Here is a 16,734-nt window from a genome sequence, read left to right on the forward strand (position 1 = left end):
TAAGAAATTCCTTTGGAAATCAAACGATGTAGAACGAGATTTCATTAATTCGTGTGTATCTGCGTTTTACTTCATTAGAAGAGCTAGAACTCCTTTTCAAGTATCGTTAAAGCGATATCGTTAGTATTCGATTAGTATCAGGACATCTATTACACATTCGATTCACGTGGAAATTAAACTGACCAACTCTATCAACTTTCATTGTTCGACTTCTGAAAAATTTGTTCGATAACAGTCGTCTATATTGGTACGAAACTGAAAAAACTTTTAGAAATTGGAATTACGTATTCAGCTTGCCTTCAGAATTATTTGTTCTTTTGAATGCTGCTACTTTACATTATAAACCCTTACATTATGATAGTCAATCTGGAATTATCTTTCCAGCTGTAAATTTTTATATTGAACCATTCGTTCATTTCACCATTAGGTAGTTGAGGACTGCTGCTATACATGTCAACAATAGTAACCTTTTTCCATGGAAAATTGACTTTCTAAACAATTTGTAGCTTCTATTATAGTAGCTTCTATTCTAATTACTTTTGTATTGATTTCTCGTCAGAATATGAAGTTTCGAAATAGCATCGACGAGCATTTTCGAGTCGAACAGTTCTCAACAGCGTCACGCAGGCTGATTCTTTACCACACTTGTCTCAACAAAATTTTTTACATAAAAACTCTGTTCTTTACTAGATGTTTATAATATCTGACAAAAAATCTTATTTTTTTTAATTTAGGAAAAGGGACTAGACAAAAACAATAAATAATTATAATATTTGAACGGAACCAGGAAGTAGGGAAAATACTAAGGGATATTTGGTAAACAGACTTTTATTCACATCGAATTCCCTGATATTAAGTTTCTGGAAAACTGCATATTATATATATTTTTAAAATGTTTGTCCCGAATCCTCATTCAAACGCCGCACTGTAGAACCTGAGAAAGTGGCCTGCAAACGTGCAAACGTAGCCCGCAAGCGTGCGAACGCGGCCAGCAAATTCTGATTTTTGTCCTAAATCCTCATCTAAATGCCGTACCGTGCAGCGTTCGAAGTTCTCGCTGTCGTTGAGTTTATATCAATTTAAAATGGTAGAAAGGTCATATAGCAAAGCGATCGATCTGATTAGTTTTTATTGTGCCGCGATTCGTTATCGAGCATCCAGATATGGACGCGTGGGTTTTGCATGGGACAAAAGGAACGGCGTATCGGAAAATGAAAAATCACACTATAGCGCAAGGCTTATTCCTTTCCATTTCCAACTAAAATATTTTGAATGATAAATATAAAAGAGACTTATTTATTTATACAACGTTTGAAAATGAAAATAAAATACATAACGCATAGACGTGGATTTATTCTTTTACAGATGGCCATGAATTCGAATGTGACGAATTTGGTCCAGGAGAGTGTTTTCGTTCCATACATGCATCGCCCAGAAACGTACATTGTATCAGGATTATTCTTAATAATCCTGATAGTGGGTGTATTTGGAAATGGAATGATGATGATTACGTTGGGTGCGGATTCCACTGCAAGAAATACATCCACTGTCTACATGTTTTCGTTGGCTCTGGGCGATATTTTGGTAAGAAAGGACAATATGTGCATATATTATCTCTAATGTATCATTTAAGACCGACGTTAAAAAAAAGGATCTCTGACGTCGAATAAAATGGAAAAAGATTTCGTGCACGTTTGAGAAACGTTCAGATGGACAAGACGTGTCGAAAGTTTCCTCTCGTAAAATATAAAATGTATTCAAAATTTCATAGCATAAATTTTGTAAAAACATATTTCTATATGAATAATTAACTGGATAGAATTAAACTAATCTACTATTATTCTTGCAAGCTACAATCAAAAGATTCATCAGCTTATTAACACGGAAGGGATAAATATTTAATTGTACTTCTTGTGGTTATGATTCATACATCTTGAAAAAGCCATCTGCTACCCATTGTATTCCGCGTCTAAATATATATAATAAATCAAAATGAATGTCCAATAAGTTGGAAATAAATTGCGACAAAGCTGGAATGGTAAAAACTAACAAGCCATGAATATTCCGAATATAGATGAGAAAAATCTTTCCTTCCTTCGTCGGGATCCTTTTTTTTACATTTCGATTTCCCGTCAATCGGAAAATGTTGCTAGGACCCCATGTCATTTGTATCCCGGCAATATATCGAATTTATTCAGACTGTCGGATCGCGCGTATAAATCTGTCGCGAGCGAGTTCAGAACATCCGGTACTTTCTCCGTCATCGATTTCGCGTAGAATGTAATTAGGTACGATAACGCACGAAAGCATCTGAGGGCCCATCGTAGAAAATTTGTCTGGATATATATTATGACAGTTTTATTGTCATTGTCGACTGTCGTGGTTATATTGATAAAATGTATTATATCGTACAAATACGCAGACATTACTCTTTATTATCACATATAATATAGAAGAATTTAAGTCTCCTAGAAATGTATAATTATTCTTGTATAATACAATATATTTTTATATGATATAGCGATTTCTGTGAATTGTATGCTTGAAATAAATATCTTGTAACTTCTATACATGTTCTTTAGTTTGTTACATATATTATCAATATGATCATAATAGTCTAGTAACGAAATTTCAAAATTTTTTCTATCACACACGTAATACGTTCATAAAAATCTCTAGAAATATTCAAATATTTTCATAAATAATTTCTAAAAGAAGCACATGCTATATGAGACCTTGAATCAGACGTTAAAATTCCGTTGTTCTGGACACGTAATCGTGGACCAATAGCGAGTTCGATTATAAACGCGCTTATTTTCGTGGATATCGAGCTTACTTTATGATATATGTAGCTATACATCTTGATCCATGGACAATTTATAGCCGGACGGAGAATAATCAAAGATTAATGCGATCCATACGATATCATCTGTGAAAATCATAAATAAATATTTTCTCGATTATAGTGTTCGAACGATCATGCTTAAACAAAAAGAAAATGTGTATTTCACGATTAACACTGAGAAAAAAGTGCAACAGCATAATTGAGTGTTCGATCATACGACGAAATTTCTACATCCCGCATGAAATTGCAGAAAATTCGCTTAATCTACATTTTTTATTATAATATTCAATACAAAACGTTCCTGTTAATATCCCCCTTTTATCTCGAAATTCATCAGAGACGTCCGTATTTCAGACGAAATTTAGCGAGTTAATGAGGGAATCTTTTTTTCGCAAATTGAGTGAACGTTACACAGTATGTTAAAAGGACGTGGGATGTGAATTCATCACGAATATTTTTAATAGATTTTTCTGTATCATAATCGCGGATTATTTTTATTTTAATTTTCTCGATAACAATGAATCCTGATAAATGTTTTCCTAATAATTTTACTATATGCTCGATGCCGTACAAATATAATATCAAGTATTGTTTATTTTATCGCTCTCACCTATCGAAATGTCGAAGGCGTCGTTTTCAACGAAACAGATTTTCAAACGTTTCCCATATATTCGTAGAATTCAATCAAATTTCGCAAAATTACAGAAAAATATTCAAATAAAATTTCGATAAAGGGTTTTCAACGAAACAGATTTTAAAACGTTTCCCATATATTCGTAGAATTCAATTAAATTTCGCAAAAGTACAGAAAAATATTCGAATAAAATTTCGATAAAGGGTAGATTGAATAACACGAGTACAATTGACCGTGGAAATACAATACAATAAAATACACGTGTATATTTTTAATTTTAATTTTCGTTTATTTCAGGTGATCCTAACGAGTGTACCACTCACGTCTGTTATATTCACATTCGATTCATGGCCGTGGGGACAGACAGTTTGCAAATTATCGGAGTGCGTCAAGGATATTTCAGTCGGTGTCTCAGTTTTCACTCTGACCGCGTTATCAGCCGAGAGGTAAGTTGTCAAACCCAGTTACGGTTGAGGAAATTGTTGTCTCAGGGATAGGCTGGTCGTCCTAACTTTAGTGAAGTTCCGCCCCATTAATGGACCAATCGACTCTTTAATCAGTAATCGAAATGAAATCTCAAACGTCCAATTTCCTTTTCGCTATTAATCGTTATTAATTAATTTCGTTATTAATTAAGAAAATCAATTAATTTACATTAATAAGAAAGTTCAACGTTAAAATAAAGTATAACTGAAGAATTCATTTAATCAGACATCATTTAATCTTAACCCTGCAATACTGCATTTATAAACAATCCAATTAACGCTATATTGAAAATTACATATCATTTTATTAACACAACGCTTATTTCCAACAAACGATACGTTGCTAAATAATTTTGATTTCTTCCATGTCAAATAATTATCAGGATCTATCTGCATATTTGAATTAGTATCGTTAGTGACGTTTAATAAAACAGAAGGCGTTAAACACCCTTGTCCAATAGTAATAAATTTAGTAATAAAGCAAATAAAATAAAATAATAAATAAATTGTAAAACAGAAATCTATATATAATCTAAGATTTCTATCTTGCCAACATATTAATATTACAGTTGGTACATTTGTTGCACGAGACAGCTCGGAACGTATAAATAACAACCATTTCTCAACAGTAATAAATACACGCACAACAGCCATCTGTAAATGAAACATTTAAGTGGGGTATAAATTACTCCGTTCTATAGTATTTCAGGGTTAAGGTTTCAATAAAAATTGATTTACAAATAAAAGAAAGATATGCTCGTGTTGCATCGTAGGTACTACGCGGTTGTAAATCCTCTTCGGCGCCATGTAGCCGGGATGAAAGCAGTACCATTGGCGCTACTAATAGCTTGCCTTATTTGGGTGCTGGCGATTGTTTTGTCGATGCCTGCTGCTCTCTTCTCTGACGTGATGGACATCGACATAACAACTAACTCCAGCATCCACATCTGTAACCCTTTCCCCGTGGAATTGGGTGAGTATCTCACACGCTGAAATATTGGACATTTCTCCGTGTTTTCATTTCACACCCACGAAGTCGTATTAATTTATTTCTCGTTCTGAAACGCAGGGGCAAGCTATAGGAGAGGGGTGGTGCTGTTCAAGTTCCTGGCTTATTACATCATTCCTCTACTCATCATATCAGTATTTTATTTTCAAATTGTTCGACATCTTCAACTATCCACCAGAAATATGCCCTGCGAATTATCTCCAATGCAGCGGCTGGAGCAAATTCGATCACGCAGAAAGGTAGAGTGAATCGATATTATTATGAAATTATACAATTTTCAAGTAAATCTAATTTTGACACAAAAGTTCTATATTTGGTATACAAATATTTGGTATACAGGTATACCAGTGAAAAGGTGTAGAACAGAGAAATTGAAATTGCTACCTGTATGATATTTTTATGAAATTACACTGCTTATATATGCAGTCAACTTGCAAATAAATTTAAATTCTAATAAATTGTTACTTAGACTGTGATGTAAATTTTACTGCACTCCTTTTGCATTCGTTCTCGCTGGCGTCTCAACTAACACTACCCTTAGCGTCTCTTTGTCTTTTCTCGTCCCATCGAACACGTGTCCCGAAACCCCGTGGCCAGGGTCACGCAGGCTCTTTCCACAAAACTATCCACTTGAAAGGCGCCACGGTTCTCGCCACTTTGTACACGGTTCAGCCGATATCTTAGGCCTTTTGCCCACGATACTACAATATTTTTAAACGGACATATCGTAAAACTTGCTGACAAGCGCTAGTTGTCATGTCAAATCTTTGTCTGTTCTACACGTAAGATGATGGAAAAGAGAGAGGAAGAGAAAATCTTCTGTATATTCTAGAATTTAAGAAGTAATACTGTAATGCCTAATCTACATTTAACTGTTTATCTCAGATTTTTTACTGTCTTACTAAAAAATATTCTAATCTAGGTTTCTAATAATTAAATTTTAACTAATTAGACCAAGTACCAAGTTAGTTGTCCCAGTTTAATACGTATCTTTCGTTCTCTGTGATCAACAGGTTGGAAAAATGGTGATCTCCATCGTCCTAATCTTCTTCATCTGCTTCCTGCCGTATCACATCTTTATGATTTGGTTTCACTTTTTCGCATCAACGCTGAATGACTACAATAAATATTGGCATATCTTCAGGATTATTGGTTTTGTCATGACCTTCATCAACAGCTGCGTCAATCCTTTGGTTCTATATTTTGCCAGCACAACATTTCGCGTGAGGTGAGTATGACAAGATAAGCGACCTATCAAATGTCAGCTATTAAACCTAAAACATAGTAAAACGAAATAACAAGTCGAAGCACACATTCTCCTTAAAATACTATATATAGAATGGAAATGTTTATGCAAATTTATGTTCTTACGAACACGATTAGAAAAATGGAACCTAAACAGAATTTTGTTCCACTCCCCTTCTATCTTTTTCCATGTTATTTAAATATTTTGAAATGCATAAATATCAGCATTCTAATTATTATATTACATTCTGTACTACATGTTGCATGAAATGATAACATATCCATACTCATTTCACTACCTCTACATCATAACTGACCAAAGAAACAACAAAGCAGTATAAACGAGTACACGTCTGTAAACAAACAGGTTTGTAAACCGAAAACTCAAAAAAGCAAACAAACAATTGAAAAACAAACAGAAAGCTTTTCATATCTGAATATAAAGTTTCGTACTGATCGATGAACAACGTTTTGCTTACAGATTCAACAGATATCTTTGTTGTTTTCTGAAGAAGAGGAAGTCAAGCGTCTGTCAAGCAGGAACGAGCAGCGATGGTAATCGACGAATGAAATTTTCACAAAGGAAACGAATGGTTAGGCGAAGGAAATTCAAGGAAACCAGCTTCAGCTCGACGTCCCGGAGAAACACACAGGAACTGAACGCGACCGTTCCTCGCGAGTTAAAAAGTACCGAAGACACAAGACCGACCTAAGACTCTAGATCGTAATTCATTTTTTAAAACAATCCCTAGATGTCAACACAGCGAATATTTTGTTAAAAATCAAGAACCATTCCCAAGTAGAGTAGATCTATGTTGAATGTTTCAATTATGTTTAATGATCAATTATGATTGAATTACTAGAGATAATGAATACATGTGTCAAATTCTTCATTGTAACTATAAATATTTGTAAATCTATATGTGCAATCGTGATAATTTTTTTTTTTGATGTAAAGTATACCTTCAGCTTTTAACTTAAGAATTTTCAACATCATTAATTGTCTTCGATGTAAAATAATAGTGTAATATATAGTGTAATATATATATATGTCGGAGATGAAAGAACGCCGGAGCTCCTCCTTGGATTCGCGGGAATACCGCAACTCTGTAACTTGGATTAAACGAATGCCGCTCCGATTGTTCGAGATTTATGATCATGAGCTTGGGCTCGAGGCGACAATCAGTCGCCGAACGTAGCCGCGGTCAAAGGGATGAACGTTTTATCTAACAAAGGCACAGAGTAACTCTATACCTCTCCTTAAAAGAAATAGTCGTAGCGATACGTGGCAGTAAATACTTCAATAGTTTCTATCCCGCGGCCCGCCACACGCAGATTTTGTCCTTCGGGTAAGATGATCGCCGGGTGTCGGCATGCCTTTGTGGCGTATGTTTAGCTAACGTAAGGACCCGCTATAGATCTTAAGATTTAGTCAAGCGAAGTCCGTCAAATAGACTTTGTTGCAACTACGGGAAGATAGGAGAAACCTATCCTCCACGAGCGTTGCCCCCCGTCAACAACCTCCCCTCAAGGGCGGCCAGCATCTCTTTCAAAACGCCGATATGGAGATCGACCAATTAGCAACAGCGCTAATTTCCCTCTCCTTTGGAAAGAAAGCTTTCTTTGACGAATCCGAGGATCTCATATCCTTAGACCCACCCAATATAGTTTTCCTCGACGACATCGTCGAGACGGAGATTCATTCTTTCGTACGATCTCATCGACGAATGACAGTGCCACCTTACAACCAGCGAATACATCACTTCTAGTTAATAAAGAGTTAGACTTGAACTGTGCGAGAACATACGTTTACCATCCCGTGACCGCGGATTCGTTTCGAACCTAAGGTCATCATCACTAGTGCGTAATCTTGTTAATAAGCCCGTGCTAATAAACTCTCCATTGTATCACGGCAATGGCTAATTCCAACGAAAATTCATTAAACGCCCATCCCCATAATCCTGACTTTAATCCGACATCAGAAGTGGGATCAGGGCCATACGTAACGATGGAACAACTCATGGCCATCGTGCGCCAGATAACTCAGCCGCGAGAGCAAAGACCGAGTGAAACATCTACGATCGTGCCGCTTCCGCGTTTTAACCCCGGAAGCTTGGGTTCTGACCCAGCCGCATGGTGTGCGACTGTTGACGTGATCATGGAAGAAAAACCTTTGCAAGGCAGTGCGCTACTTTGTGCCTTGAGTGCCGCTCTAGAAAGCTCGGCAGCGCAGTGGCTTACACAAGTACCTGCTACTCAAATTTCCTCTTGGCCAAAGTTTAAAGACCGTTTCCTTACACGCTTTGGTGGGAAAGAGACAGCCGCCACGACGCTATGGAAGATGAAAAACCAAGCACGACTGGAGGGTGAAACCCTGGGAGATTACAGCAGCCGTTTACGTTCCTTCCTGATGGCGAGGTGGGAAAGGTGTACCAAGGACGAGATAGTCAACGCTACCGTGCTCCTTCATATAGGTTCACAGGACCAGCGCGTCCTACGGATAGCACTCACGAACGATATCAAGACCGAGGACCAGCTCACAGGCGAAATGACAGTGCTCTCCGATTCTGTGAAGAGGCCGGCGTCTTCAGTAAGCAACTCCTCCGCGAGTCCCGAAGCTAAACGGCATAAGCCTTCTGACTCCCGACACAAGTGCTACCACTGTGGTAGACACGGACATAAAGCATCTGAGTGCCGCGAGAGGACAAGACTGGAGGCGGAGAAACGCAATCGAAAATCAGGGGAAAACCGGGCTGCCACGTCTTCGAAGGTGTCCTGCTACAGGTGTAACGAGGAGGGCCACATCGCGCCCAACTGCCCGACCTTACGTAGAGGAAACCCTGCTACGAAAGAGGAGCGACAGGTTAACTTCTGTGTGGTGGAGGCCCCGACCGGTAAATTAAGTCACGAGGGTGAGTCGTTCCTGTTTTGTTTTGATTCCGGAGCTGAATGCTCATTAATCAAAGAATCGGTAGCTTCAAAATTTTCCGGCAAGAGAACGACCGAGATAGTAGTAATGCGTGGAATTGGGAACACTTGCGTTAAGAGTACGACCCAAATTCTGTCCGCCGTATGTATCAGCGGTCTTACACTGGAGGTAATTTTTCACGTCCTTGCCGACAATTACTTAAAACACGATATTATTATTGGGTGCGAAATTTTAAGCCAAGGCTTCGACGTACTCATGACGCGCAATAGCCTCGATATTTGTAAGTCGAAAACGGTTAATGTCTGTAATAATATCGCCGAACCTGCGATCGATCTCAATGATGTAGACACCGAGGTACTCGGCGACGATAAAGACCGATTGATTTCCATTCTCGGCAGATTCAAAAACTCGTTCATCACGGGTTTCCCACGTACCCGCGTAAATACGGGTCAATTAGAAATACGGTTGATCGACCCTAACATCACCGTCCAAAGAAGCCCCTATAGACTTAGTGAGGAAGAACGGAGAATCGTACGAGCGCGAATCAGCGAACTACTCAGAGCTAACATTATAAGACCTAGCAATTCGCCGTTCGCGAGCCCCATGCTACTCGTGAAGAAAAAGGACGGTTCGGATAGATTGTGCGTAGATTTTCGAGCGTTGAATAAGAATACGGTCGCGGACCGGTACCCCCTACCCCTTATCGCGGACCAAATCGCGAGGTTACAAACGGCGAAATACTTCATTAGCCTGGACATGGCCAGCGGGTTCCACCAAATTCCTATACATCCTAATTCGGCGGAATACACGGCGTTCGTTACACCCGACGGGCAGTACGAGTACGTAACGATGCCGTTCGGATTGAAAAATGCACCGTCTGTTTTTCAGAGGGCCATTTTCAATGCCCTGGGCGACCTTGCGTATTCCTACGTCGTTGTCTATTTGGATGACGTCCTAATTATCGCCGACTCAATAGATCAAGCCTTAGAGAGGTTGGACATCGTGTTAAGTACCCTTGTAAACGCCGGGTTTTCGTTTAACTTTTCTAAGTGCTCTTTCCTGAAGACGTCGATACTCTATTTGGGATACGTAATCCAGAACGGAGAAGTCCGTCCCAACCCGGGTAAAGTATATGCCTTAAGCTCCCTACCCGCGCCGACGACCGTCACACAGCTCAGGCAGTTCATAGGGCTAGCCTCGTACTTTCGGAAGTTCATCCCTAAATTTTCGCAATTGTTAAAACCCTTATACGCGCTTACGTCCGGCAGTAAAAATATAACATGGGCGGACAGGCACGAAAAAATAAGACAAGAGGTAATCTCCGTTCTGACCGACGCACCGGTGTTAATGCTATTTGACCCCAATTACCCAATAGAATTACATACCGATGCTAGCTCCGAAGGATTTGGGGCTATTTTAATGCACAAGGTGGAAGGTAAAAATCGAGTAGTAGAATACTATAGTAAAAGAACCAGCCTCACGGAATCCAGATATCACTCTTATGAACTCGAAACATTAGCTGTTGTAAACGCCATAAAACATTTCCGCCACTACCTGCACGGACGGGAGTTTCTTGTCGTCACGGACTGCAATTCATTAAAGGCGTCTAAGAGCAAAGTACATTTGAATGACAGGGTACACAGGTGGTGGGCTTACTTGCAAACGTTTACCTTCGACATTGTGTATCGGGAGGGCAAGCGAATGGCCCACGTAGATTTCTTTTCGCGAAATCCCACAGGCGTTGACCCTATTAGATTCGACAAAATCAAAGAGAAAATGGTTAATCTGGCCGAAATTTCGGAAGACTGGCTACTAGCCGAACAACGTCGTGACCCCCAAATTTCGGGAATTGTCGAAAAGTTGCAAAATGATGAGCTCGCGGAAGACATCGCGAATACTTACGAATTACGGTCCGGTACTCTCTACCGGAAAATTCAAAGAAGAGGCAGGACTCTCAGTTTACCTATTGTTCCAAGAGGGTTTAGGTGGTCCGTTATTAACCATGTGCATCAGTCAATTATGCACTTGGGTTGGGATAAGACGCTCGAGAAACTGTACGAGTATTACTGGTTCGAAGGAATGGCGAAGTACGTTCGCAAGTTCGTAGAGAACTGCCATGCTTGTAGAGTTTCGAAGGCTAGTTCAGGTAAGATACAAGCCGAATTGCATCCCATACCCAAGGCCAGCATACCTTGGCACACGGTCCACATGGATATAACGGGCAAGCTGAGTGGTAAAAGCGATTCGAAGGAGTACGTCATTGTGTTGATCGACGCCTTCACTAAATTCGTATACCTGCATCATACTCGTAGGATAGATTCTTTTAACACCATTAAAGCGCTTAAATCCGCTATATTTCTATTCGGGAGTCCCTGTCGGATAATAGCGGACCAGGGAAGGTGTTTTACGGGTAAAGAATTTCGCGAGTTCTGCGAAAGCAAACGAATTAAAGTTCACTTGATAGCGACCGGTGCCAGTAGGGCTAACGGACAAGTAGAACGTGTTATGGGCACGTTGAAAAATATGTTCACGACAGTAGAGATGACCGGGCGGCCGTGGCAAGACGCGATTGGGGAAATGCAGCTAGCGTTGAACTGCACCGTCAACCGCGTGACTAATTCGAGCCCCTTACAACTACTAATCGGTAGATCGGCGAGACCGTATGACCTATTGCTACCCGACAATATTGAAGAAAAAGAAGTCGATATCTCCGATGTAAGGCAGCAGGCCGTACAGAACATAGAAAGTAACGCCCAATACGACAAAGAAAGATTTGATAGGAACAAAGCTAAAGTGGTTAGGTTTAACCTCGGCGACTTCGTACTACGTAAGAACGAGGAAAGAAACCAAACCAAGCTAGAGCCGAAATTCAAGGGTCCATTTGTAATAACCGAGATTTTGGAAGGAGATAGATATATTCTAAAAACGCTAGACGGTAAACGATCGTATAAAGACAGTCACGACAGATTAAGAAAAATGCCGGACAGTCGCGTTCCCGCTGAGTTAGACGTCGGTAGTGACGGCAATAACAGTGACCACGACGACATGAGTACCTCGATCTCGGAAGATCCTTAGCACAAAGACCGTAGCACCTTACGGAGTATGTTATGAAGCTCGGTAAAGGGGGCAAGTGATGTGTTCACGCGCACCATGAGCTATAGAGTTATGAAGCTCGGTAAAGGGGCAAGTGATGTGTTCACGCGCACCATGAGCTATAGAGTTATGAAGCTCGGTAAAGGGGCAAGTGATGTGTTCACGCGCACCATGAGCTATAGAGTTATGAAGCTCGGTGAAGGGGCGAGTGATGTGTTCACGCGCACCATGAGCTATAGTGTTATGAAGCTCGACTAAGGGGCAAGTGATGTGTTCACGCGCACCATGAGCTACAGCGTTACGAAGCTTGGTGCGGTCGTGCGATCTAGAAAAACGAGATCCATTGGGGTACGAAATCGAGACTGGTCCATTTCGCCGTTATGACCCGACTGATAACCCACAGGATGCAACTAGCACTTCCAATATTAATTACAACGTTACTAATTCATGTTCTCTTCTATTCCTTTTGTTGTCAAACCTCCGAACAAAATTTTATTGTTACACTGGACCCTCAGCTTATTTAGACATTAAGTTAAATTGTAAACAATGTTAATTGTACCGAGACTAACGTTAAGAAAACTCTCAATATTGTAGCTACACCCGAGGACGTGTGATAGTCAGAATGGCCGTGTCGGAGATGAAAGAACGCCGGAGCTCCTCCTTGGATTCGCGGGAATACCGCAACTCTGTAACTTGGATTAAACGAATGCCGCTCCGATTGTTCGAGATTTATGATCATGAGCTTGGGCTCGAGGCGACAATCAGTCGCCGAACGTAGCCGCGGTCAAAGGGATGAACGTTTTATCTAACAAAGGCACAGAGTAACTCTATACCTCTCCTTAAAAGAAATAGTCGTAGCGATACGTGGCAGTAAATACTTCAATAGTTTCTATCCCGCGGCCCGCCACACGCAGATTTTGTCCTTCGGGTAAGATGATCGCCGGGTGTCGGCATGCCTTTGTGGCGTATGTTTAGCTAACGTAAGGACCCGCTATAGATCTTAAGATTTAGTCAAGCGAAGTCCGTCAAATAGACTTTGTTGCAACTACGGGAAGATAGGAGAAACCTATCCTCCACGAGCGTTGCCCCCCGTCAACAACCTCCCCTCAAGGGCGGCCAGCATCTCTTTCAAAACGCCGATATGGAGATCGACCAATTAGCAACAGCGCTAATTTCCCTCTCCTTTGGAAAGAAAGCTTTCTTTGACGAATCCGAGGATCTCATATCCTTAGACCCACCCAATATAGTTTTCCTCGACGACATCGTCGAGACGGAGATTCATTCTTTCGTACGATCTCATCGACGAATGACAGTGCCACCTTACAACCAGCGAATACATCACTTCTAGTTAATAAAGAGTTAGACTTGAACTGTGCGAGAACATACGTTTACCATCCCGTGACCGCGGATTCGTTTCGAACCTAAGGTCATCATCACTAGTGCGTAATCTTGTTAATAAGCCCGTGCTAATAAACTCTCCATTGTATCACGGCAATGGCTAATTCCAACGAAAATTCATTAAACGCCCATCCCCATAATCCTGACTTTAATCCGACATATATATATATATATATAGTGTAATATATAATATAATATAATATATAGTGTAATATATAGTGTAATATATATAATAATAGTGTAATAATAGTGTAATATAATTAGTTATCACAGTTCTGTATCAAGAAGGACCGGTTCTGGTCCTTGGACGGATTGTATCGGGGCAAATTGAACAACGCATGTAAGAGAAGAGAGGATCCCGACGTTACTGAATCGCGTGGTGAAATTTAATTAGAGACGGCGTTAGAAGGGACTGTGTGCATTAATTGTGTTCTGTCTGACGACCTTGCCCCCTTCGCTTGTTAATCGAGAATTTCTGTTTGACGTGTACCCTTGTTAACAGGATTTAGCCTCGCACGTCTATTGGCCGTCGCGTTTCCGTAAGTTATAGATGTTCTCGTCGTTCAGATAACGTCTGGACGTCTTCTCGATACCCCTATTATAACTGTAATTAGGCCACGCAAGGACGGAATCGTTTCCAAGTGAATCGATGCAAGGTTGGAATATATAAATGCCCGGACATAACTTGTAGCCAACTGACTTGTACCATAATCTTTCTGTGTTTCTGTGAATAAAAATTGGACTCGGGTTTGTTATTCCCACTAGACGTACCGTGCTGTGTGTTAAGTTGGCTTTCTGGATCGTTCGAAAAAATGACCGAGCATTGCGCGGACTGTGCCAAATATCGCCTAATGCTTAGCTATTCGAGTTACTATATTCACTGGGAAATATACTAGTTACTAGTCTCACTGGGAAAAGGAAATTGTTTTATTATTATTTAATTAATTGTTTTCTATGTTTCTCTTCGATTCTCTTTAGTAGCCAACTTAAAACAGTATTTGTTCATTATTCGATAGAAGTTCATAATAACAAAACTACAAAACTTTCTGAACAACCTACTAGTAATTGGGTATGATTAAATCATGTTAACATGTAGAGTGTTGACAGTGTCCGTGAATTTGAAAAATTTATTACAACGCTCGTGTAGTAGTGACCTTACGAAGAAAATAAACGTTCCTGTCGTTTCGAGAGCTCGTGTTTTACTCGGAACAGGTGAAGGCTGGTTTTGGAAGGCAAAAATAGGAAGAACTCGAGAAAAATTTCTGTGCAACGTGCAAAATGGAAATGAAATGATGCTGTGATCGATAACGATGCGTAATCCTGAAAGAAGCACGGTAAGCCACGTGTTGGAACTTTACGTGGAAATTATCGAGAAAGGTATTTTTCTAAGAAATTTCAAATATCTCCTTTCCGCGTTGACTGCAAGTAAGATACGAATACCAGACATGCACTAGCAGCAAAAAGTGTGCAATCAATATGTGTTTCATAAAAATAAAGAATTTTCTAAATAATTCAGCTTAGAATTGAGGTCAGGTTGTATCAAGTATCCTAATACTTATGAACAGATGTATACGTAATACGAAAGACTTAAAAATCTGATGCAGATGCCAACGACCAATTACCATAACATTAACAAACCAAAACCCTGTCCAGTTAACACAGCACTTCCACGTCCTTTCAACCTAACTTCCACGAATAAACCATTCTTTATTCCATTGTACAGTTTTGTTTCCATTTTGCGTAAGAATCGATAGTAACCAGTGGGGCAAGATTTATTAGAGTCTTATCCCCGCAATCTTCGGTGAAACGGGTAACAAACAGCAATTCTATGGCCGCTGTTCCGGGATGTCCGTAACGTATTCGCTGTGAGTTTCGAGTAAGGGGCGCGTGCCAACCGCTTTTATCGGGCACAGGGCACGCGTCGAACAAACAGGGGTTCCCGATACAATGGTTCGCATCTGCAGGGGTGGCCCAGTGCAAGGGGCACATTTCTAGGTGTTTTGAAAGGGGAGCGGAGAGAGGGTGAAGCCATGGCAAACCGTCACCCTCGCAGCAGTCTCTACTGCAACAAGGGACTGCTACGATTTGGACGTGGTTAGTCGATGCCCATCGACGCCAGTCAACGGTCTTCCTACATTCTTAACTACCGTACTCTGGAAAGAGGAAAGAATCGTCTTTCGGGGGAAGGAGAAGAATCTGGATGGACGAAAGAACCATTAACGCGAAGGGGAAATATCTCTGATCCAGGGAGGAAGAGGAAAGCTACAGAAGCTTAAGACCGAGATCAGGAATTTATTTTTGACTACCGTTAATTCTCTGCCACAAAGAAAGTGTTATCGCGTGAAGTCGTTCGTAAAAGGTCGTTAGCGGATCGATGGTGAAGTTGTTTCGTGGTTTTGTTGTGTCTCAGTAAGAATGAAAAGATATTCGTCGGTAAGTGGTTCGAGAAAAAGGATTTTTGTGTACACGTTTAATTTTTAATTGTGTTCTATTCGTACGATACAGGCTCCGTGCTTGGCAGATGGAAACAACGACAGCAAGAAGGCCAAACCGATGAAGGTAAATTCCATGAGTGCGGCGCGAATGTCGATTATGAGAGAATTATCGATTCTGCAAATTGTAAGATATAAACTAAGTACTTAAGAGCGTGTATACTCATGTGGTGTTTATACAGGAGCCGAATGCCAGAGAGTATCTGCAGTTGGCGCTGGCCAGAATCTTGGAACTGCAACGAGAGATCAAAGAGGGAACGTACACAACGGACTATACCAGCGATCTCGGTAACATTAATTTATAAATTTATTATTCGATTTTTCCAGCATCTTCTCTGGTCTCTTTATGAGGCCTCTTTGCCATGATCATTAATTTCCTATGCTCCTCAGAAATTTGAAACGTCTCCGGAACCCAAGTATCTCGTATCTGTTTTTTGAAAACTGTCTTGATATTCTATTTAGCTTCCTTGCAAGCTAATTTATAACGTAAAGCATTAGATTTATAATGATTCAATCCATTTTCTCTCATGTATTGAAAAACATCGTAAAAAGAATTTTATTCTTTGAAGAAGTTTCCGATCATTTTTCGCTGCATGTTATAAAA

At 40.1% G+C, this 16,734-nt stretch overlaps 1 protein-coding gene across 1 annotated transcript; it reads left to right on the forward strand.

The window, feature by feature from the left end:
• Positions 1–1,365: 1,365 nt before the first annotated feature.
• Positions 1,366–7,037, forward strand: LOC126928040 (neuropeptide CCHamide-1 receptor-like; the record flags this gene model as incomplete). Its single annotated transcript, XM_050743972.1, has 6 exons — positions 1,366–1,584; positions 3,777–3,925; positions 4,738–4,937; positions 5,034–5,212; positions 5,987–6,201; positions 6,971–7,037. Coding segments are annotated over 6 exons (1,029 nt in total), but the record flags the coding sequence as incomplete, so codon positions are not given.
• Between the last annotated feature and the right edge of the window lie 9,697 nt (positions 7,038–16,734).

This window comes from Bombus affinis, unplaced genomic scaffold (assembly GCF_024516045.1).
Source record: "Bombus affinis isolate iyBomAffi1 unplaced genomic scaffold, iyBomAffi1.2 ctg00000497.1, whole genome shotgun sequence".
NCBI classification, from domain to species: Eukaryota; Metazoa; Arthropoda; class Insecta; order Hymenoptera; family Apidae; genus Bombus; species Bombus affinis.